The 23524-nt window shown below is 39.2% G+C and overlaps 2 protein-coding genes across 3 annotated transcripts in view; both read left to right on the plus strand.

Annotated features, from left to right (window-relative positions):
* The first annotated feature begins 1414 nt into the window (after positions 1-1414).
* Positions 1415-12131, plus strand: LOC136789603 (myb-like protein X). Its single transcript, XM_066989765.1, has 5 exons — positions 1415-1444; positions 4505-4861; positions 5071-5110; positions 6434-6522; positions 10046-12131. The coding sequence occupies exons 1-5, from the start codon at positions 1415-1417 to the stop codon at positions 10262-10264; spliced, it is 735 nt and encodes a 244-aa protein (XP_066845866.1). The 3' UTR covers positions 10265-12131.
* A 6938-nt stretch (positions 12132-19069) lies between these two features.
* The window catches only part of SRPX (sushi repeat containing protein X-linked), a 46392-nt gene continuing 41937 nt past the window's right edge, over positions 19070-23524 (plus strand). For both annotated transcript variants that reach the window (XM_048052830.2, XM_048052829.2), the window contains exon 1: positions 19070-19259. In XM_048052830.2, the coding sequence (XP_047908787.1) occupies positions 19190-19259 (70 nt within the window). In that variant the 5' untranslated portion in view covers positions 19070-19189. The remainder of the gene's footprint in view (positions 19260-23524) is intronic.

Below are 23524 nucleotides of genomic sequence, written 5' to 3' on the forward strand. Positions count from 1 at the left end.
TAGCAGAATATTAACATAGTGTATCTTCCCAGCATAGACAATTCAGGAGTGACATTGACATGCACTAGTGTTTTGGAGATCTTCGAAAGTTGTAATTCCTATACCTCTTCCCCCTCAATCCTGCATCAAAAAAGAAGGATGGTCTGTAGAAATGTATTCTGTTGTTGTCCTTACCAGTGCTTTACAAAGGGAGCGTTGTTAACTCCCATATGACAGCAACTGTGGCCCATATATCAACCTCTATAGAGCTGATATCCATCTTCTATGAGTCTTCTTCACAGTGAAACTCCTTTTAGGTATGTATTTAGTTCAGTTGTCGTACTATATAAGAGACCCATGGGATACTTTGGAGCATCTAAAGGTAATAGGCTGGACAGGTAATAGGAGGAATCTGTTCCCTCCATGATTGAAAACTCTGGTAAGCAATTGTAAATTTGTGGCTGCTTGGCAGAAGGTAGCCAAAGAAGCAGCATGTAGCTAACTACCTCATTCTCAGCTGTCTTTATAATAATCTTCTCTGTGGATTATTAACAGTTTCCTGGACAAATAGAAAGAGAAATATCTGTTCTGTAGGCCAGAACTTCCCAGAACTCCCAATTTCTTAGTGGTACACGTAGTAGTTACAGATTTCTCTTCATTGATAAGTTTTCACAGGATTTGAAAAAGATTTGAGAAGATCCAGATATGTTTTGTCAGTGGTTTTGAGATTTTCTTCCCTAGAAACATAAATTGGTGGTGGCAAACCAAAAATATTTTGACTTCTTGAGGAGACTTGGAAAGATACCAGAAGACTTCCCCTTCTGAAATGTTCAATATGGACAGCCAGGCTGTCAGGTTCTGTAAAGTATATGAAACAGTGAAGGCAATATCGAGAAACCCGGTTCCCAGCTGTCATTTGAGCAAGGTCTACCATGAGACATGTCTTCAAGCTTCACTGTGATTTTTTTTTTGGCCAGAGCATGACAAGAGGTGTGACAGCATTATGGAAAAGGTTGTTTCGTAGTGCTGACAACTTTTTTGTCCTTGAAGAAACTGGAATCTGAGGCTTAAATAAAAGCCATTTCAAGTATTTTTCTTGCATATTCTTTGCTGCTGTTGACTTTCTGTGTGTGTCCCTGACCAAGTCATCTTTTCAGTGTCTCAACTTTAGAATTAAAACTATTGAAGCTATTCTTACAGCTTTATCTTTCTATGACCAGGGAACATAAAGTGAAATAAGAAAATAAACCTTCTAAGGCATGATGATGGAGAATAATGCAGCGTTTACATTGGGTTATATATTTGCTTTAAATAGTAGTGTCAAACTATTCAGATATTTTTAATGGCCTGATGGTTCATCTTTTGAAGTAAAAAGGATGTCTGTAGTATGGCATGCTCATCTTGTTCACTTACATTGGTAAAAACTCTCCAAAACATGCCTGTAAATGAGCATGCGAAAGTGACGGTAATTAAACTGTGCTATCAAGAGTTATAATTTGAAATGGGTTATTGTAGAAGTTGATAAGATGAGGTGACAGCCAGTGACACCTCTGCCAAGCTGCAAGTATAGTCGGTAGGAATGTGATCTGTCTGGGAGGCTGTTCAGTTTACCAGTAGGCATCTTCTTGGAGCTCCACCGCTCTTAGTTCCACTTAATGGTTTGACTGGGGGCATGACTCAGTTACCCAAACACATCCAGTGTCACTTCAGATGTTGTGGGATATCCTGTATGGCTGTGAACTGGGGTCTAGAATGACACTGGGTCCTTTTAAGTCCCACGGAAGGATGTCTCAGATTCCTGGGATATCTGAGTGGTGTTTGTCAAAGGAATTCCACTGAAGAAAATGACAGCTTAGCTTTATGCTTTTTTTTTTTTTTTTTTAATTTTTTAAGCTTAGCTTCCCGTGTAGACTCCTACATTTAGGTACCTTTGTTTAGGCTAATAGGAAAAGTTGTTTTGATATTAGAATCCAAACCTAATACAAAAGTTAACCATAAGCATCCAAACCTAATACATAAGTTAACCATAAGCAGAACCTATGGAGTAGTACACTGAAGTTCAACCATTACACATCTGTAAAAGAACAGTGGTTTTTATAGGCATAGGAATCTTGTAAGTTCTATAAGGCTACCGTGAGATATCTGTGTACAGTTTCTGAAATGCCGTAATTACGTTGTCATGGATGCCATGGATGATATCACACTGATTGTGCTCTGTTTTTTCATTCAAGTATACCAAACACGTCCATGTTTATGATGTTGCTTACCACAGTGCAAACCCTGTCTACATGATAGAAAAACTCAAGATTGCTGACAGCAATTTTATACTCTGTTCACACATCATTTTTTTGAATAATGCTATTCTAAGTCCCCATTGATCAGTGTTGACTCTATAGGGACACAGAAAAAAAAGAGTATTTTTTAATGTTGCTTTATGTTAACGTTCCTAGCTATTTGGAGCATTTAGATCTGATGACATTTACCAGAGTTTACCCCCCAAAATGGTTCTTCCCTCCTTTCTCTTTTGATTTAGCACTAGACTGTGCTTCCAGGAAGTGTTTATAAACACCAAGTTCAGCTTTTCTTAGTTACCTCTGGTAGATACTGCTTCCAGCTTAATGAGAATTAAGAGTGCTGCTCGCCATCAGACACGTTATCTGTGCAGAAGAAATGGTCTTGAAAGAAAATATGCTTTGTATTGTTAAATTATGTTTTGAATATTTAGATGAGGGAGAAAGCAGTTGTGAGTAGATAGAAAGCTGGAGGTGAAGTGTGAATAAAAGTGAGGCCAGGAGTACGGGTGATTTTTGAGATTGTATTGTGTAATTGAACAAGTGAGGATTGGAAGAAGAGCTTTTTCATATCAGTTTGTCTTTGGGAACTAATTTTGATGTGAATATGTCATGACTGTTCAGAACTCAAATCCTAACTACTTTTATTACCTACACTGTATAGAATGTCAGCATTTTTGTTGTTGATTGCTTGAACAGTATCCTCATGTCAGCACAGCTAGAGATACTTATATGTGCTTATAAACTGGGATAAATGGTTTTGGTGGTTCAAAGCTGGACAAAACTTCTCATTTACGTTTAACTATCTTTACCTTATGCTCCATTTAGTAGAGGAATGTTGCATAGTGCATACATGTGCTATTAATCTTAAATTTTCTCCAGTTTGCAGTGACTAAGTGGAGTCTCTTCCATAGGCCATTACTTTACTTAATATCTCTGAAAACTGTCTTAATTTTGAAGGAATCAAAAATAGAAAATTCTTTTTCACAGATGTCCATTCTGAATAATTCCACATCAATCTTACAGTCCTCTGGAAGACTGTATGTCAGTATTTTATCTAGTGGAATTATTTTTACATTTTTTTGCAAAGACAAAATCCTGTGCATGCGTTATCTCTAAACACTTCTGTATTTAATATTGCAGTGTCCTATAGTGGTGCCATAGAAGCCTACAGGTAAAGTATACCAGTGATAAATAACACCACTTCCAAAGGAGTTCAGATGAAAACATTTTCAGTTTTTATTGTTCGTTGTTCCTCGGATATACTGATATCTAAGAAACAACCTTTTTCATCTCCTAGAGAGGTGAAAGTTATTTGCTTTTGCTTTCCATCGTAGATGTCTGAACATATTATAGAAGAATCAAGTGCATAAAGAGTTTGTCATGTTTGGTTTCCTAATCAAATTTCTCACTAAAACAAACAAATGAAAAAATCAAGGACATTTCAAAAAACGTTCACACCCTTCCAGAAACCTGCTGTCATTTTCCTTATCCTTGTTCCAAATGCCAGCAGACAGGATTTTTGCAGTTATTGTTAGTGTTCTTTCAATGACTTTCCACTGTGCAGAGCCCCAGGGAAACCACAGTGGGATCTCCTCATGGAATCTTTTTGCACTGCTTCTGGGAAACTTCCCAACAGCACACAAGGTCACAGGACCAGATGGTAATGTGAAAATGGTATGTCTAAACAGGATGGAGTGTGTCAGCAGTGCTGTTCAATCTACATGCTGCGTGAAAAGATACCTCACCCAAATACTTCTGATGCAGAAGCATGCAGCTCATGTACTTTCTGCCCTTACATATGGTAACAGGAAGTGTGGTCCATGCATCATGAAAGTTCTGGCTGAGTTAAACACTTTTTTAAGGTGAAAGGATCTGTCAAGACATTAACCCTTGCTTTTCAACATAGGCAGAATTATTCTGATGAAAAAAATTCTTTTGCCCATTTTGAAAAAGTAAGTCATGCAGTGGCAAAGCATTTAAACTTAGCATAACAAAATGTAAGACTTCGTAGTGTAAACATGAGCTAACTCAACTGTGTCCTCAGATAAGGGACATAATAATGCTTTTCTGAGGGCACAGTTCTGAGGGCAAAGTTAGATTTTTGAGAGTCCTTCTTTGAGAGCGAACCTTGAATAACGACTCCTGTCTTATTTTATCTACCTTAGAACATTTTCTTTTGCATTTTCTTGTTCTTAGTCAAATAGTGATGTGTATGATTTGTGTACGGTTAGGAGCATGATAGCATCGTGCAGCATGCATTTCAAAATTCTTTTTTGGCCATCTTGTCAAAGGAACAAAACTCATCTGGAGATGAGGAGACAGATGAAGAAGAAGAAGATGAAGAAGATGTAGAAGAAGAAGAAGTAGAAGAGGAGGAGAAGGAGGAAGATGAGGAGGAAGACGAGGAAGAGGAGGAGGATGAGGAAGAAAAAGGAGAAGAAAAAGAAGAAGCAGGAGAAAGAGAAGCAGAAGGAGAAGGAGAAGGAACAGACAAAGAGGCAATGGAGGAAAAATATGAAAAAAAGAAACATCATAGTAAAACACCTGAGGGAGAGAAAACCAGGAATAGCACAGTGGAAACTGCAGAGGTAAAATCTTTTACTCCTTTTAAATCATTGTCTGTGAAATAATTTGTTTCTTTAACTTGCATTTATTTTAATATAGATATCTTAGAAATGCGAAGTTGTTTGGGGTGGTTTTAGTAGAGGGAAAAATACATAGGTAGGTGTTTATAGTTAAACATTTTATTTTTTAGCAAGTTTGAAAGTAGAAATTTCATTGTTTTGTCTCTCTATAGACAGAAGAGACTACTCAGAAAGAGACCATCATTGAGCAGGGTAAGAGTACAATTCCTAAGAACTGGACCATTGTATACATTCTAAAAATATATAAAACATTTCAAAAAAATAAAACTTTTCTAAATAATCTCTATTATAAATATACTGAACAATAGAGTTACTGTCAGTGGTTGGTAAAGCAGTTCTTGAGAGAGAATGAAGTTTGAGAGGCAAAAAATACTACTAATTGTTAATGAGTTGCAAGAAAAAAAACAACACACTTTTCCCAGTTATGTTTTGGAGGAAGTCCACAAAAAAGACTTTCTCTTGAAAGGATTGTTTTACTGAAAAAGAGCAGTTCTAGTTGTGAAGTATTGGTAACTATTATTTCTCAAGCAACTTCTTTAGGTGCCATGTTTCTTCACTTCAGCGGACTAGCTTGTCAGAAGTCTTTTTTATCCCTACCCACCAATGACATTTCCTCATTATGTTCATAAACAGATTATTTTTGGTGGAACGTGGTCATTTCTGAACACCGTTCAAAGACGCTGAAGATCTGAGTCTAGATGTTGCTCGTAGTTTTGAGGACAAGTTGAGCAGGCTGATAACAGATATTCCTTTAGAAAAGCAGGGGAGCATGAAGTTGGCTGCCCTATATGCAAGACAACTCAAAAAAGCTTCTTTCTCTAGAATTTTAGAAATTCTAGAATAATCTGTAATTGTTCTTTTGTAAGAAAAAATAATTGTGATATAAAAAAGATCACTCCCTTTAATAATGAAGAAGCTATGCCATTTATCTTCAATATTATAATTGGAACAGCTTGTGTGGAATGGATGCTTAAATATTTTCCATCATTCAGTGAGCTGGAAGTTTTGGTATTAAGTTCTAAATTTGTATCATTCATGCAGAGAGTATAGGAAAATTGAAACATGGGAATATCAACTCAGTTGGAAACCTTTTCCTTTACCAGAAGATTCTATGGAATAAAGATTAATGCTGAACAATAACTCTTGCCCTAAAAGTCAGCTTTTCCAAATTAGAATGTATTTTCAAAATCTGTGTACAAGACATTGTCTTCTGTCCACAAGAGGAAACTATGAGCGTCCAAGTCAAAACATTTTATATCATGTTACTGCCATGCTTATTCTTTTCTGGAAAATCAAACATTTGGAGAATAATACAAGGGCCTTATATAGAAAAATGAAAAAAATTAAAACATTCTTGTCAGACTGGGCATGAAGTTGAATTGAATACTCTGATTGCTTAAGATCCACATTTTATTTAGTGACTTTTACTTCAAAAGTAATTTGAATAAGAGGTCTTTTTGCTCCTAACTTGCAAGAATTGGAAGGAAGTTAATATAAAGGTTTATATTATTGTAGAGAAAGAAAGCACTGACAATCATACTGTGAGTAATTCTTCAGAGAACACTGAGGACCAAATAGCTGAAGGAATAACAGGGAGAAAAAAGGTAAGTGGCCTGATTTTTCATTCTACTTCTAGTAGTGACCAAGAAGGCATTGGTCAGTTATATAGGTGCAGCAAATACCCAAATTTACCTGAACTGCATAAACAGTTACAGTGCTTAGCCACCCGTTGTTTCTGTTTAAAATTTGATTGTATTTTTTGATACCCATGTGTGTTGCTTGCTGTGGAAGTGTTTTTTACTATTCTCTGTCCGTGGATCAAAATGAAACAGTTGGTCATCTTCATATTGGAAGATTTTGTATTAAGCATGTATATCAACATTTTTCTGACAGAGATTGTCAGACATGCAGGTTGGTGTGTGTTTTATACTTCTACTCCCTGCCCTTAAAATTATAGAGGGCCTTATAACCTTAGATGTGACACATCCTGGCTATTTGACTCCAATATGTTGATGACAGATTAAGGAAAGAAAAGAAGATGCTTATACTGAAAGCTGAGAGTAATTATAACATTAGAGGATCTGCACTGCAGAATGATGGGATACTACTGTCTATGGACGTATCCCAATATTACAGTAGTGTCATAATCCACTGTAGAATAGATCACAGAATCATAGAATCATTCAGGTTGGAAAAGACCTCTAAGATCATCCAGTCCAACCTTTAACCTAGGACTGACAAGTCCACCACTAAACCATGCTACAAAGTTCTACGCCTACGTGTTTCTTGAAGGCCCCCAGGGATGGTGACTCAACTGCTTCCTTGGGCAGCCTGTTCCAATGCTGCACAACCCTTTCAGTAAAGAAATTTCTCCTAATATCCAAAGTAAACCTCCCCTGGTGCAACTTGAGGCCATTTCTCCTCATCTTATCACTTGGTACTTGGGAGATAATATATAGATTTAGGTAGATAGATAAGATATATAGCACCTGTAGCTTAATGTAATTTAATAGCTACTATTATGGAAAAAGGCCAGATATTTAGTATTTTTTGTTACGATTTTTTCATATGGTATCCCATTGTCTTGTCATGTTCTTAATATGTCTCAAGATATTACAAGCTGCTCTTACCATCAGGTTTTTTTTTCCTTGGCTGTTTGTAACATTGCCTTTATTTTAACATAAAAAACAGTAAACTAGAAGGTAAACTGAAATAGTGGGAACTAATGTACCTAAACTGTATTATTGAGTTACTTGGAAGTAATTACTTGGAAGTAATGGAAAAGCCTTACAGGGGAAGGAAAAAAGTTGTTAATTCTTCAGTGGCAAATGAAAGTATAATGAAAGTCAAATGTGAAATATAGTCAAATAAAATAAATAAAGTTCAAATAAAGTCAAATGAAAGTCAAACGAAGTATACAACTCTATTGCCAAAGCAGATTTATTAGGGTTGCGTCGTAGGAGTAAATGTGCACCTTGCATGTGGACAACGGACACTTGTCTCATGAAATCCAAATTATTACACCCATCACCCACAAACCTTCAGTTGAGTTGTGTGAATGTCCAGCACATATGTATTCTATAACTGTCATTCATCTGTGACTTGACTGGACTCAGGTGTAAGCCAGGGCCGCATGAAGGTTTTGCCGTGATTTAGGAGGAGGAGAGAGAATGATAAGTCCCCATTTGCAAAGAGGAATGTATAGCCAACATACAAACACACACCAATTGTTACAGATTTAGCTAAGATGAAATGCCTTTAGGGATGGCAGAATTCCCCACTAACTTCAGTATACCCTTTCTATTCACAAAAATCTCTTCCAAGATTTCCTCTCAAAATTGAAGTCTTCGTAAGGAAACATACAGCATTGTACCTGGGAAGTGACACCATAATTACAGACTGAAGGGAACAAGACAACTGTCTTTTAAAAGTAATCACGCAAATCTCTGGCACTCCTTCTTGCCATATATATGCTTGTGCTATCTTCTGGTTTTACACCAGCTCACATGAGGGAGAAATAATGTGAGGCTGAAAATAAAGCTAAGTTATATTTCATAATAGGGAATGTAAATGGAACAGTCGCAAAACTAGAAATTACATGGTGAATAACACAAAACATAAGTAGCTATTTTAAGTATTGTCTTGTTGCAGTAAAAACAACTGTTTTGTGAAGCTATAAAAAGTTAAGAGACAGTTTTATGACTTCAACTCCTGTTAGGCTAAAAATATTGCAATATATTTCCTTTATTAAATTGTATTTCCTTTATTTTTTATATATTTTCTATGTATATGTAATATATAGATACAATATATTTCCTTTATTAAAAAATGTCTTATGTTGATACATTTGCTCTGATGAAGCTTATAATGGGGAGTTCTCTAAGGCATATACACAGTGGTAAATTTTGCAATAAAAGAAATAGCAAGTGAATGAAAACAAATAAGACATTACTATAATTAGTGTGAAAGTAAGCAACATAACTACACTTTTGATATTTCAAAGAACTTCTCTGCTATTCCCAGAGTTATTTCTGTCGCCCTTAAAGAATACGTGTGTGATGCTTGACCATCTCTTATGCAGAAATCCTCCGATACAAAAAAAGAGATTATTTAATGAATTACAATTTATTATGAAAAAAAAAAAAGTTTTGTGTATGTAACTGATGGTTAGTTTAATTTGGTTTCTTCTAAAAGCAAGTATATAAGTCAGTCTGCAAATTTTTATACATTGTTGTAATTAGCCTCATGAGAGTATATTTGAACAGTGAATGGCTAGTATGTATTAGTGACAGTTAGCAAGACCAGAAGAAAATATGTTCTATGAAAATAAATCATAGTATTTCTGTCAGTAGAAATGAGAAAAAGTCCATTATCACCTGATTTTGTACAGCATGCCCATAAAAGACAGGTTGTTACTCACATCAGGTTTCAGTGAGGTGAAAGCTTTGGAGTTGATTCTTATGAAACATTAGCTAAATAATTTTTCTACCATGTTTCCTTATGAAAGCAGCAGCTCAGCTAGTTGATCTTGTATCTGTTTCCAACGTGCACTGATTTAAGATATATATATATATATATGCATATTGAGGTATACTCTACATGGAACTTCTTACATGTTTAGGACCCAAAGGCTTCTGCATAGACTGGCTGCTGTGTTTCCTGTTGAACAAAGTCCTTAAGCATCAGTTAACTTCGAGCATGTGTGTAGTCTCATTGGCATAAAAAGATATTGTTATTAACTTTAATGGGACACGTGGTTATAATGAAGCATATTAAGCATTAACTGCTTTGGGCTTTGCTGATCTGAGCTTTTATTTCTGGCCCTTTTCTCAGACTTGTTTGAAAGCAACACAAATAATTTTGCACCACTTGCATTATTATATACAAGCCGTATAATGTGTAATTTGACAAAATTCAATCATTTTAATTTATTTTATTCATTTCTGTTACTTTGACACATTTCAAATAGTGCAGCAGGGTGTTTTTCATTAGCATTTTTAAATAGTCATATTGTTTTGAAAAAAAAAAGATTTATTTTACCAGGGATAAATCTGTGACCTAAATTGACCCTGTTATATACAAAAGGCACTTTTTATTTATTTTTTTTTTGATTTTTTTATACTCCAGTTTTCCCTGTTTAAGCGAAAGCCACTGACAAGCCAGAAGAATGTATGCAACAGAAAGGAAGATTTATCTGGAAAGCCATTCCAGAGTGAACAAGAAAAAGAAGATTTGTCTGGTGAAGACAGTAAAGATGAAAATCAGAATCATACATTGGAGAATTCCAAGGAAACTGTGACTAACCAGGACAGAAGGATGAAATCTTCTACTTGTATATTACTCTAACACTGTTATAATACGTAAGAATGTGACAGTCTTAAAGCACATAATGCAATTTATACTTGAAAACAGTTACGAGTTACTGAAGCTGTTGATGGTTGCTTTGATTGATTTGATTGTTGTGATTTTAAACATGCAGACCATTTTCTTGGTATTTATTGGTAATTTTAATAGTTGCAATTGATATGTCTGTCAGAATCTTGCTGGAGTTCTGTGGCCTTAACTGTTAGTGTTGTAAAACAAAATATATTTTTTTATGTGAAAAGTTGAATACAGGCATTTCATGTTTTTTGCTAAATAACTTTATGCTGTTTCAGTCTACAGAGCACCACTTTCAGTTCGATGCTCTTGCAAAACTATAAATATTTGATGTTAAGATATTATTTGACTTAAACTGGGTGAGAATATTGAAGTTCACATTTTAAAGACATACTTACTTGGTACAAAAGACAGTACACACTTACATGTGTCTCTTTCTGTTTTGACTTAGAAAAATAGCAATAAACACCCTGTGTATTTAACATGTAGGCCCTCGTTGAGGAAGTTACTTAAGTATGTGCCTAATTTTGTAAATGGCAGTAGTTCCATTGGAAACAGTACCTCTAACAATGACATAAATATGTAAGTCAGAATCCTGCCAAACTGGGAGTTGCACAAACTTCTCATCTCTGAGAGAAGCTGAATGCCTTCAGTCCTGCCGAAATCAACATAAGGTGATGGGACTCTCTCCTCACAGAATAAAAGGTGGACATCCTTACTGTAGTTTCAGTTGGATCCCAATGCTGTAGTCTTTGAACATCCATACCTTAGTCAGTCTCTAGTGAAGCTTTTCTTACAGGAGAAGAATGCAATATTAAGTTATTATGGAATACCTCGATATTACAAGCAGATTGCTGTGGGCTATATATTCACACTTTTTGCAGGCAACCTGGCTTTTCTTCAGATGGTGATTAGAAAGCAGGAATAGTGAATCCCATTACTGGTATGGATGAGCAGAATCTTTGTTTTTTTTAATTAGTCCAAGAAGCAAAAGGGACAAACCCACTATTCTAATTACCAGCATCCCCTCTAAATGAAATCTGATTTCTGAACATTTAGTCTAGATAAATAGGAAATATAACCCTTACCCTGATGAATCTGATCCAGTATCTGCTTGGCCCTTACTCAAATATGCATAGTTTTTATGAACATACACAAGCCCTAGGATAAATTATAAAATAAAGAATTAATGCTAAACTGAGTACTTGTCATAATACTTTGCAAGGGACAGGTGATCTTTGTAGAAAACCTAGGAATACTGGATGTTTGGGTCATGCATTAGCAGAGTTACTTAAGATCTTTTTGTTTTGAACTGTTACTTTCCTTTGGGCTACACTTGAGTTCTGCAATGAACTGTACATGAGATTTTTATTTTTTTCCCAGTGTGCATTATATTTACACATTTTCTTGTTTTCCTAAATGTACATGTCATTTCTGCTCTGCCTGGATAGTATTGTGAACAGTAAAGAAGTGGAAAAGGAGGGATAGACCAATAGTGGCCTCATTAATTTAAATGAGCTTTAGTTATTTTTAAGGGGAGAAATTCAGTCACAGAAATTATTACCATAAGGTAATACTTCTTTTAAATGTGAACTATTTAAGAGGAAAATAGTACATTGGAGTGGTAATTACCCTTGAACTTAATGCTACCAAAGTTTACGCAATGGAGTCTAAGCTGATGTTCACCAAAGCTGGTTTCAGGAACTCGTATATTTATCTGGTCCATACCAGATGGTCCAGTTTGCTTAGGAAAAAGCAGCAGCAAATTAATCCATTCAGATGTCTTTTTTACATGTCTTCCTCAGAAATAAAAAAGAATAAACAAGTAAAACAAGTTACATGTACCTGTGTATTAATATAAAACTTTTTTAACAAGTTCACAGCCCTTATGATAAAAATGTAAGGTACTTTTATTATGAAAAGGCTTTCATCAAGTGAACAATAACAAAAAGCTGTAGAAACATTTTTAGTATATTTTTCTATAATTTGTTACTTTCCCAAAGATAATTTATATCTTTATTCTTAGATTTCACAGCCCAGTTATACAACTGAGATCGTGCTTCAGAATTTCTGGTTTTCTAAAATTTCATCATCGGAGCTACCACTAGGTGGAGTTTGTGTTCCTCGGAGGTGTAACTGTATCGTCCCAGTCTCTGCAGCCAGCAGTTTTCCTTCCCCGGGCCCCCAAAAAGCAGTTAAAGATACTCACTCTATCAATTTTTCTGATTCAGAATTATCTGAAAGCTTTATCTTGTCTGGATTATCACTTTTTGCTTTAAGGTCCTCTGGTAACTTAAAATTGTTATATAGTGGTATTGTTTTTTTTAAATTGTTATAAAGAGTTACATTCATAAACGTTTAAAGATAGAAAAATTAAATCACTCATATTTCTGAATGTATATGTAGATGTTCAGTGGGAAAATTCTAACACAGAAGTTAAGGTAAATGTTTGATCTGAAAAAAAACCTTCATATATCTTGCCTACATATATACGAATATATATGCTGATACATAAAAGTGTGTGTATATATACTAAGATATATATATACATATGTATGTATGTGTATATGTTTGTAAATGATCAATAATTTATATATATGACCAGAAGTTACTATTTCATACATATATATGTTTGTTTGCTGATTTCCAGAAGCACAGGATTCATTCATGCATCTACCATTCCTATGGAAGTTTGTGACGACTGAAATAGAAGAGGAGAGAACATGCTGTTCAGGCAGTATTTTCTATACCCAAAGGTTATACTAAAATATCAAATGAACTTCATATAACTTTTTCTTTTTTCTTCCAGGAAATAGTTATATAATAGGTAAGCTGTGTCCAACTTTTGTCCCTAAGGAGGGTTTTAAGTCATGTTATTGTCATTAGAGTAGTTGAAATGAATTAATATCATAATGGTAAACTAATGTAAGTCCCAATAATCATGTGTGCACAACCTAATCTTATGTGATTATTGATTAACTTAGTAGGGGTTCATTTGAAATGAACTCCTGAATAAGACATTAAGTGCCAGCTTTTACGAGTGCCTTTTGACATCTAGCATTTTTTACATTTAGTTAAGTATATCAGAAATGCTTTCTTGCACCCAAAGCCCATTCTGTACTCAATTTCCGTTGAAACTGCTGGCCAGACTCCCTGCTGACTGAGAAAGGGGTCCTTTGTAAAGCAACATAGTTACACGACCACTCCTGATACTACTGTCACTACTCTGGACATCTACCTCCAGATGAAGTAATAATGCTTCACTCAGATTTATGACATCCACCTTGCAGCATGGATGCTTAACAACATCATAGAGAAAAAAAAAAAAAGTTAAAAAAAATCTGAAGTATGTGAATTAGCAGTGGAAATCTATTTGAATTGGCTATTAAAATCCAATACCGAGCAAATTTAAAGATACCCGGGTGTTGGATGTGAAAATGATAACCATTTACAGCATCCCTGGGCAATTTTCTCTCTTTAAAATATAATCAATCTGGAAATATCCTAAGAGTGTTTTTAAGAGCTATGAAATTTATACTGTTCACTACTCACAAGGGTTACATTTTCACACGGTATGATATCTAAATTCCTTTAAGAACATAAATAGTTTCCTAGTTAAGTGTGATGAGATCACTACTAGTGGTGAGAATTGGGAAAATTAATGCTTTGATAGTAGGTCTGCTTTGCTCAATCCCTTATTACTGATCAGGTGTCACTCAAACTTCAACCTATTTGCTTCTAAGACAGTGCTGGAATTGCATTTTAATCACAGAATATAATTACCAGTCTCTTTTTCAGATAGTAATGACTCAACAAAAACATTGCAAAATCTAAATCTGGCTAAATTGCTGTCCTTTTATTTATACACAAAGAAATCTTTCATTTTCAAGACCATTCTCATTTTATGTTGAAACAGTTTGGACACAGCTGTTTCCAATCAAACTCATCAAAAACTGAAGAGATCTTACCAGTTACAATTTTAAGAGATGTTAGCAGCTTTAGAAAATACGAAAAACAACAGAGCTTTTGTTCTTTGCTATATCTATTAACATTAAAATATGTATCTTCTGATACACCTCATACTATTCTTGAAAATATTCTACAGTATCTAACTAAGAATCCAATATTCTTTTCCTCCCTCCCCCTCCCTTCTGTTTTGTCACTGCTGAAAAAACTGTGAGTCATCCAGATGGAAGGAGGAAAATGCAACCGGTGTTCTTGAAGACTTGCTACGTATGTCTACTACATATATGCAATGTATGCGACCGACCCAGACCTCTATGTTGAAATTTTATGCAGAAAAAAAAAAATTCTTAGTGTAGAAAATGAGGAAAAGTCCTTATGCCATTGCAGGACAGGAGAGCACGAGGCCACCAATAACTGTGAAGACGCAAAGAGACTTGGGTCAGATCACTGGCACGGGGTGCAGCGTGGAGGGATGTGCTTGGGGAAGGAACACGCAGAGAGTGCTGTCCTGAAGAACATTTCTTTCCCCTAAAATATACAGCCAGAGTACCATATTCTTCAGTATTTTTGTCAAGGAGTAAGTCATTAAATGAAGATTGTTGTTGCGTGCAAGAAACTGTTTGATAATTATCTTAGTTATTGAAGCTTATAGAATTTCCATTGGTCTATATCCTTCTGACATTTTTATCCAGTGACGAAGCTAAAAGCCTTCTAGGCTATCCTCTAGTGTTCTGTTTTCTGTCTGTATCTTAAATAATAATAATAATAATAAAATCTATTAGAAAATATGAATATGTCACTTAAAAATGCAAAATGAGCAAAGTCTCCTCACCAGGCACGCTATCAGCAGTGGAGAAGCCTTTCGCAAGCAGCACCGAATGAAGCACCTACTCCACGTGAACTGAAGCACATGCGCTGACCGTGGGGTTTCACAGGCATTTGTTGAGAGCAGCATTACGGTAAGATTGAGAAATTTTGTATTTCATTCCCAGGTCTGAGCTGTGTGGGACACATCCGTCTGCCTCTTTCTGGCAATGTCTTCCCCAGATGCTTTTTTGCCTTTTTTCCTCTCGGTGCTGCCCATGCCTCATCACAGCAGCGCCCACCCCAGAACTTCTCTTCCTTCCCATCATCTCCACAGGTCAGTCTCAATCTGTGCTTCCTTTTCCATCCCATCTTTGTCAGAGTCGCAGAAACGTCCCAGCACTGGAGTGCACCCAACCAGCCTGCAAGCACCCAGACTGCCCCCAGAGTGGGGGCAGAGACCAAGTTCACGTGCAACAGGTTGACATCCAGAGTGAAAACCTGAGCCCTACGAGCTGGCAGGCAGAAGATGCTGAGAAGAGGGTCTGGTAAAAGCAAACACAGAGCAACAACTATGCATTTCAAACTGTTGCTGCCACTGAACGTCACAGGAAAGTCGTTCATAAACTTTCAGGAATTGTAAGGGTTGCACAGTGCTACATTACTCGTGTTTTAGAGCTTTCTGCAGAAATTAACAGGAGTAATTCTAAGTATCGGAGCATTCTTGTTCACCAGGACAATTCACCAGGGTAAAAACATGAGTGTAATTGTTTCCTGGATTGGGCCCCCCATTTGTCATCTTCTTATCATGACTAATAGAGTCTTAGCTGGGGCTTCCAAAGCTTAATTACATGCAGCTGGGTTGTTGTTTTAGGCTTGTTTCATTGTTTTCTTATTTTTTGTTTCCTTACCATTCTTTACTAATTGGTGAAAAACTTTAATCGGATTGTTAAACTTTATTAAAAATAGTACTTTACTGAATTTCTGCCCTCCATCAATAGCTGTTTTTGTATTATCACTGTAACTGTAGTTAAGTTACAGCAATTGTGGTACAGACTAAGAAAATTATACTTCTGTACCTCTATTTAAGAAAGCATGAAAGATGAATTATGTACTTAAATTTACTCATAGGCATATCAAGAATATATCTGTAAGTCTCCAACAGCACTTAACTTTGCTTTGGGTCTTACTGTGTATTAACTAAGACATTCTCACCCACTTTCATCCTGTACTGATGGCTAATTTTGTTTTTAAAGAGCTTTATTTAATTGGGGACTGCATTTCATTTCCTCTAAACAGTCAAAAACTGTGAATCTTCAGTGAAAATCATGGTGGTTATTTCTTGTGCAATGCCAGTAGTGCCTGGAACTGCAAATAACCACAAACTTAAATATTTGGAATTTTTTCTATGACTGTTTGAAAGCTGAGCTGAGAAGAAAAATTGACCAAGACTATATTTTCAAATTCAAGAAATGCGACACTTGTTCAATACATTCCTAATACCAAATCCATTCTCCTATTAAAAGCAAGAAAACTGCTTCACAAAAATTTGATTTGTGTTACAAGTTCAGAAAAGTTTTTTAAAGATGTCTTGAACTTGTCTTTCAAGCCTCAGTCTTCCGGGTGATTTTGCAAAACTGCCGTCCTAACAATGGCACAGAATAAGGGTTGCATTGCACAGGTAAACTCTGGAGCCAAACCCCATGTGAAGCCATGTGGGAGCCAAGTCCCAAATGAATGCACATCTCAGTATCGCTACGTCTACAAGGCTGATTTCAACCAGTCCGTCAAGGATACGTTCACACTGTTAGTTATGCTCACACTTGCATCTAAAGCTGAGCTGTAACTCACAGGCTTTGTAAACCGTTAAATCTTTTTGCCTTTCCCAGGGCACCTCAAACACCCCAAGAGCTGGAGAATAGTGGAAAAAGAGCATCCCAGGTGAGCTCATGCAGTAAGCTCTGCAGAAACCCCTGCAGCTGACAACCCAGGCATAGTAAAAAACAGCCAAAAAACATCTGCGGTTAAGCTGTCTGAGCAGGTGGAATCGCACCTACACCATTAGGAACAGCACAAAAGTCATTTAAAAGCTTGTTGATTACTGTGACTCAAATAGGATTCGTGCCTTTACTAATATGGATACCAAAACAGCAGTTAACTAACAGCACGTGCTGCTGACAATTTAGCTTCTTACACTGACTAACCAGGCAAGGTGGGTTTGTCACCAGCACCTGGTTTCTGTATTGCAGTAATGCATTTTCAAATGGCTAGAAAAGGTGACCCAAGAATGGCTGTGGCCTCAGGGGTTTGGATTTTGTTGGGACAGCTGATGGAGAAGCAGCAGCTGCATTCAGAGTGGCAGTGGCTCCTTGTACAATGCTACCAGTCCTGTATAAACCCTACGCTCTTAAGAAGAATATTCTAAATGAAAGTCACTGCTTTGAAAATGGGTGGCTGGAAGGACTCCCAGAAAGAGAAAGCGAGAGATACCTGCTCCATTACAGTCTGCTTCAGGTATCCCAGCTGTTCCAGCACTTTCTCATACTGAACTGTTACCAAAGCCTTGCCGCACAGATAAACTTCAGAGATAATCACTATTTATTGCAGACTTCTAACCTTTTACTTTAATCTTTTCTACAATATCTGTGCCAATAATAACAGCCTAAGGCAAGCCTTTTTCCCTTATTCTTCCACTTTCAAACAGAGTAATGTTGGTCTTTTTAATCTCTCCTCACGTGGAAATCTGTTCTTTCCTTAGGCTGGTAAACTGTAATGGCTCAGATGATACTGCTGTCATTTTTAATATTTATTTTTAAACAAAATGATAAAAACTGAATATCGAAGTTTGACCTAGTCCAGCTGCTTCTGCAGTAGGCAGAGCACGATCCCATGGGAGAAGAGCTGGTGCTGAGGGTGCACACCCGGGGCAGGCTTCAACCTCTGACACCAGGCTGGGTGGATTCGGGTGGGGAGGGATGCTTCATTCCTGATCCGAACAAAAACACTGTTTAGAATAAAATATTTGGGAGGAAGCTCCCAAATGCAGCACCCATCCAGATTTTTACTGTTGTTACTGGCAGGATCCCATTTCTTAGGCCACTTTGGTATAGCCAGCCTCAAAGGTGGGCAAAATTGGTATCTCACTTTCCGAACTTCCATTTCCCCTTGAGATGACATCCTCCCTCTGAAAACTGGTGCCTTGTCTTTCTAAAGGAATATTCCATGACTTACGGGGTAAGATTCCCCCATCTGCCAGTGCTTTGCTGGGAATAGGGCAGCCCATGGGTGGGCTGTGAGGAGCCACCTTAGGATGTCCCCCTCCTGTCCTAGCGCACAAACTCTTTCTTCTCCGTCAGCACAGCAGCTTGGGCCCGTGCTTCACCGCACCGCCAGCAGCTTTTGTACACGTAGATGCTACCTCTCTAACATGGAAAAATAATAATAATAATAATAAAAAAAAATAACTAAGCCTAGCTGTAGTCAAGCTTCAGGGCTGACAGATCTCCAACTTTAATCAAGTGCTGGAACATCTGATGCTCTGCCTGGAGCCCTCTCTTCTGTAGGCTAGGATTAGGGGAATCGCTTTCATCTGGCAGGGGGTGGGAGGAAGGCTTCCAGTCCTTGTGGCTCTGGCAGAAAGCCCAAAAACGTGACCCCGAGCACCCCGGCAGCCCAAAACGTTGGGGGTAAACTCAAAGACCCCGCACTTTTCCCTCATAACCCTGCTGTTCAGGGGCCCGACTCGTGCTTTCTGGGCTGCCCTTCCTCACCCTCCCCTCCCCGCCGGGGGAGGCTGCTGGGGGCGAAAGGGGCTCGGCTCCGGCTCCCTCACGGGCTGCGGGTCGGGGGGACCCGAGCCCCGGGTGAGGGAATGGGGCCGGGGCCGGCCTCCGACCCGGGTCAGGGGCAGGGGCGCCACGTCGGGGCCGGTCCCGGCGGGCAGGGCAAGGCGAGGGGAGGCGAGGCGGGGCCGGGCCGAGCGCCCTCCGCAGGAGGAGGAGGAGGAGGAGCCTCCGGCCGAGCCCGGGAGCCCGCTCCGAGGATGTCTCCGTCCCACTCCTCCTCCTCCTGCCCCTTTGCCGCGCAGCCCTCAGCCGGGAAGGGCCGCCGCCGCCGCGCAGCATGGCGAGCCGCTGCCTGCGCCTGGCCGCCCTGCTCGCCCTGACCGCCTGCCCCGGCCGCGCCTACCAGGGTAGGGAAGGGGGCGGCCGCCGCGGGGACCGGGAGCCCCCCGAGGGGGATGAGGGGGGCTGCCGAGCCGGGGCGATCTGGGACGGCCCCGGGGAGCGACCCTCGCCCGGCTCGGGGGGACTTCGAAGGGGAAGGGGAAGGGGAAGGGGGGGCGGCTCTGGCACCGCTCGTTGTCCCCCTCCCCGGGTGAAAACCGGCCCGGTGCGCCGGGCTTCTGGTAGTTAAAAAGTCCTGTATTTGTGGTGTTCGGCCTCTGGTCGTTTGCACAGGGTTTAGCGGAGTTTGAAGGGGGGGGATTTAGGCCCGGTTTTGGCGGGGAAAGAAAATGAGCCCGCCGCGCTGCCTGCCCGTGTGGAGCGGCCGCGCCGCGGCAGGTCGGGGGGGGGCTGACTGGGGACACCGCGGGTACAGCCGGGGGTAGCTGGTGTGCAGGCGTGGCTCAGCAGGTGTACGCAGTGAAAATCCGGGGGCAGAGGTGTTGGTTCAAATGCCGGTGCGTTACTGGGGGTTGACACCGCAGAGAGGTGATAACCAGGTAAGGAAGGTGTCTGGTGCGGTTGCCAGCTGTGCGTGGGGGCAGCCGCTGTTTGTTGCTGGTTCCTACTCTTTGCATCCAGCAGCCATCCCTACGTAAGTGCTAGCCCTGTCTGTGTAGGGCCATAAAATGTCCTAGTGATGGTATTTGTGAGTTGAAGTTAGCTTGTCTTGGGCTTGCTGGCATGCAGCAACAGATTTCTTTCCAGCGTGAAAGATGCTGGAACGCGCGTTTGTGTTCTTCCTTTACAAAACACTAAGGTATTGGACGCATCAGTTGCTAAATCAACAAAGACAACAGAAGTTTCTGTCCTGGCATTTCTGCGAGGACTGTTGTGCTGCCAAACTCCTTATTTTCTTAGGAAGATGACTGGATGCCTTATTTGCGGTTCATGTGAATGTTAGTCTTCAATTAGTTTGCAGAGGATGCTAATATCCTGCTCTTCTCTTTCCTCTTTGAAGGCCAAATGTAACTTCTCCCATCTCAAAAATACACTTTTTGCATGTAATCTTCAAGCTGACCACACAATAGCCTGCTTGTTTCACCCTTCGCTCATTTGAAAGTCCAATTTTCCTATTAAGCTTAGCGATAAAGGCTCCAAACTGTTTAAATCATCAGCAGCTGTGTTTGTAAACCCTAATATCGAGTTAAGGTTTCACATTCCATTTCTTCTGTTTATTTTGTTAAGAGAAAATGTGATATTCTTTCAAACCTTTATTCTCAACATGAACTCTAGCATTTTCTTTCATGACACTGTGTTGGTCTCTAACTGTGCTCATCAGGTGACCGAATGCCTTTAGGTAAATTGAAATAGCTTCTCCAAATAATTTCAATGGGAGGTATGTGTATGTGGCCCCCTGGAATACAGATTATATGTGTGTGTGTACTGTAATGAACTGTTACTAGGAACTGAATGCTTTTTTTAATTGACAAAGCCAAGGAGCCTATTTTAGAGCCACACAAATTGCTTATTTTTGGTAGCAGATTGTTATTTAAACAGCAGGAGTAATTTAATCAGCTCTTGAATTCATAACTTGATAAAACTGAAGTTTTTATTGTAGAGCGTCTGTGCTCCATAACCCAAAGGCTATGGTGAATGATATACTAAATAAAAGTAATTTAGGTGCTATAAACAGAGTTCTGTGATCTGTATTTGATGGTAGGCAGTGAAAAACATTGAGTGATGAGTTAACTCTGTCCTTGGGATTAGGAAGGTGACTGAAAAATACCTGAAATCTTAGTTTCTAATCTTGAAAGATTTCCCTTGGTTCTTTTACATTGTTCTGTTCAAAGCCCGTGATGCGCTGGCGAAATTTCTTTCATGGCACTTGTAAGAAAAAAGTCCATTTGCCCTTCAAGAGCGTTTTAGAGATGCACCTTTTGGAAGTTAAAACAAGGGGATTTGTTTGTTTTTCCCTAGGGAGTAAAGAGAGAAACTAAAGACCTTTGAGCTCTTGAGTGACTCTTTCCTCATCAGGTTCTTCTTGCCTTCCCCAGAGTTCTTCCTATCTTTTTTTTTTTCTTTTCTGGTTTTCAGAGCTGTGGAAAGCCCAGGTAGATCCTTTTTCTGTTGGGCTCAGGCAGAGCACTGATGACCTTCCGGTAGGGCCGGATGAGAGTACAGCTAAACATACGTATATAGGAAATCACTTGTTCAGTACTACAGGTACGTGGAACTGAAATCAAGTGATGCTGCATGGTATAAGACTGTTGTAGTCATGTCTTTACACTTTTAGTAGACAGTTGTAAGGAAAAGCTAACCTCTGACAAAAATAATGGGAAGCGGTTATACTGCATTAAAAAAGAAGCTGCGTTTTAGAGGAAAATATTGGTGTGAAGGGATTACGAACCTCAAGAGGTGCCATTAAGATCACCTAAGGAATATGTAATACTAGAGAACTGTTTTCAAAACCTTTATGATATTTAAATAATTGAAAAACAATATATATGCGTAGTACGTTTGTAAACATATATATATGTTTGGATACTTGGATATATGTTAAATAGGAGCAGATGGATGTCTGTCTGGTTGCGGGAAGGGCAGCTCTTCTCAAAGCTGTAGAGCAAGGGGTGCATCTGTGGGTGAGACTTCTCAGTGCTGCAGCCTTTGAGGGAGAGGCACTCCTTGCCCAACTGAGCTTATGCTGCAAATAGACAAGGGATTGAAGGAGAAAACTGAAAGAAGTAAATATTTAAAATGGCTTAGAGTCGTGTGGCAGGCTTTAAAAAAAAAAATCTGGCGTTGCAATTAGTGTCTTGATTCCCAATTATAGCTCCTATCCATCAGACTGGGCTGCAGCAGTCAAGAAACTGTCTCCAAGCCGCTAAGCAGCTGGAGTTCTGCATTGCCAAGGGTGGGGCCCGTTGTGTCAGCTGAGGTTTTCCTTGTTGCTTTTTTAATGCAGTTTGCTCTCTGCCCGTTAGTCCTAGGTGACAACTTTCGTAGAAGTACGTACAGGACCCACTTGTGTTCTTGGTTCTGTGTGTGCTGGTCCCCTGAAGCCAACTGCACCGATGCTGAGCTCGTGGAGGATGCAGACCTGGGTGTCCTTCAGGCTGTCTGCACCCAAACACAGAACAGAAAGGCACAATCTGCCCTCAAATAGCTTGCAGGCCAAGTAAAAGACAAAAAACATCACGTGAATGCAAGCAGATAAGTATGTCCTAAGGCACAGCTTTATCCCAAGAGTTGTCCTTTGGACCAGTTGTCTCCTCCTAAATAAGTTCCAGATAGCTGGATGACTGTATGTGAAGAAATAAGCAAGGCTCCCAGCCGCAGAGAGACCTAGCAGAAATGACATGTTAAAGTGACCTCGAATGCAACAAATGTCCTGTTTATATCCGTCAAGAACATTGTCGTCCCTTGGTGCTGCATCTGTGCTTTCTCACATAAAGTTGGCCATCGTCATGAGGTACAGTCATTCCCACCGAGTGTTATCAAAGCACCGTGCGTTTCTTTCTGGGTGGTTCTTAAGGGATCGCATCCTCAAGGACGGATGTCAAGGAGATGCACTAGAGCTCAGAAGCAGTTACTTTTCACCCCTGCCAGCTGCTGGGTGCCGCTTGCTGCTGGTCCTCTGCAGTAGTCGATGCTAGCAGGCATGACACAGGCTTCCTGGGAGACTAGAGTGTATGAACAAAGGGTTTATAAAAACTTGCAATTGAGGTTGCTATCAGTGCAGGTTAGAATCTTGTCTGTGAAAAAGTATAAATGAGCGTGTGACGTGGAATATCTAATACCCCAGTTCTTAAACAATTTGATGGTGTTGAGATGCATTTCACTGTAGTCCCCTCGCTTCTCTGACAGTTGAAACCACGAGATGTCAATAAACTGAATTACTGAAATATGCTTATTTTTTTCCTCCACTATACAAATAAGAACGGAATTGGTAACAACTGAGTCAAATTTGTGGCTGTTGAAGATGCAAGGAAAAAAATATTTGGCATTCTTTGAATGGGCCACTGTGTTGAAAATTCAAGCTCTTTGACATATAACCTTGTGCAAGTTGCTTAGGCTTGCTTGCTCTTCCTTGCTTTCCCCCTCTGTAAATTAAAATAGCATAAATGTGTACCATTGTGAAGTGATTGGAGAAGCCTACGTAAAAAGTCCACTGTGCAGATACTGCTGTGTACTGATTTACAGAAAGAAAGGAGTTGGAAACGGGCACAGGCTTCAGCCCGTGCTTTCAGGTGCCTTGATGCAGTGCCTACAAACTTTGCATAACTGGCTG

This window comes from Anser cygnoides, chromosome 1 (assembly GCF_040182565.1).
Source record: "Anser cygnoides isolate HZ-2024a breed goose chromosome 1, Taihu_goose_T2T_genome, whole genome shotgun sequence".
NCBI lineage: Eukaryota > Metazoa > Chordata > Aves > Anseriformes > Anatidae > Anser > Anser cygnoides.

Coding starts and splice junctions, on each gene's coding strand:
- LOC136789603 (XM_066989765.1), top strand. CDS start 1,415: ATGCCTGTAAATGAGCATGCGAAAGTGACG. Junction 1,445..4,504: donor ATGAGCATGCGAAAGTGACG/GTAATTAAACTG, acceptor GTGTACGGTTAG/GAGCATGATAGCATCGTGCA. Junction 5,111..6,433: donor AGAGACCATCATTGAGCAGG/GTAAGAGTACAA, acceptor ATATTATTGTAG/AGAAAGAAAGCACTGACAAT.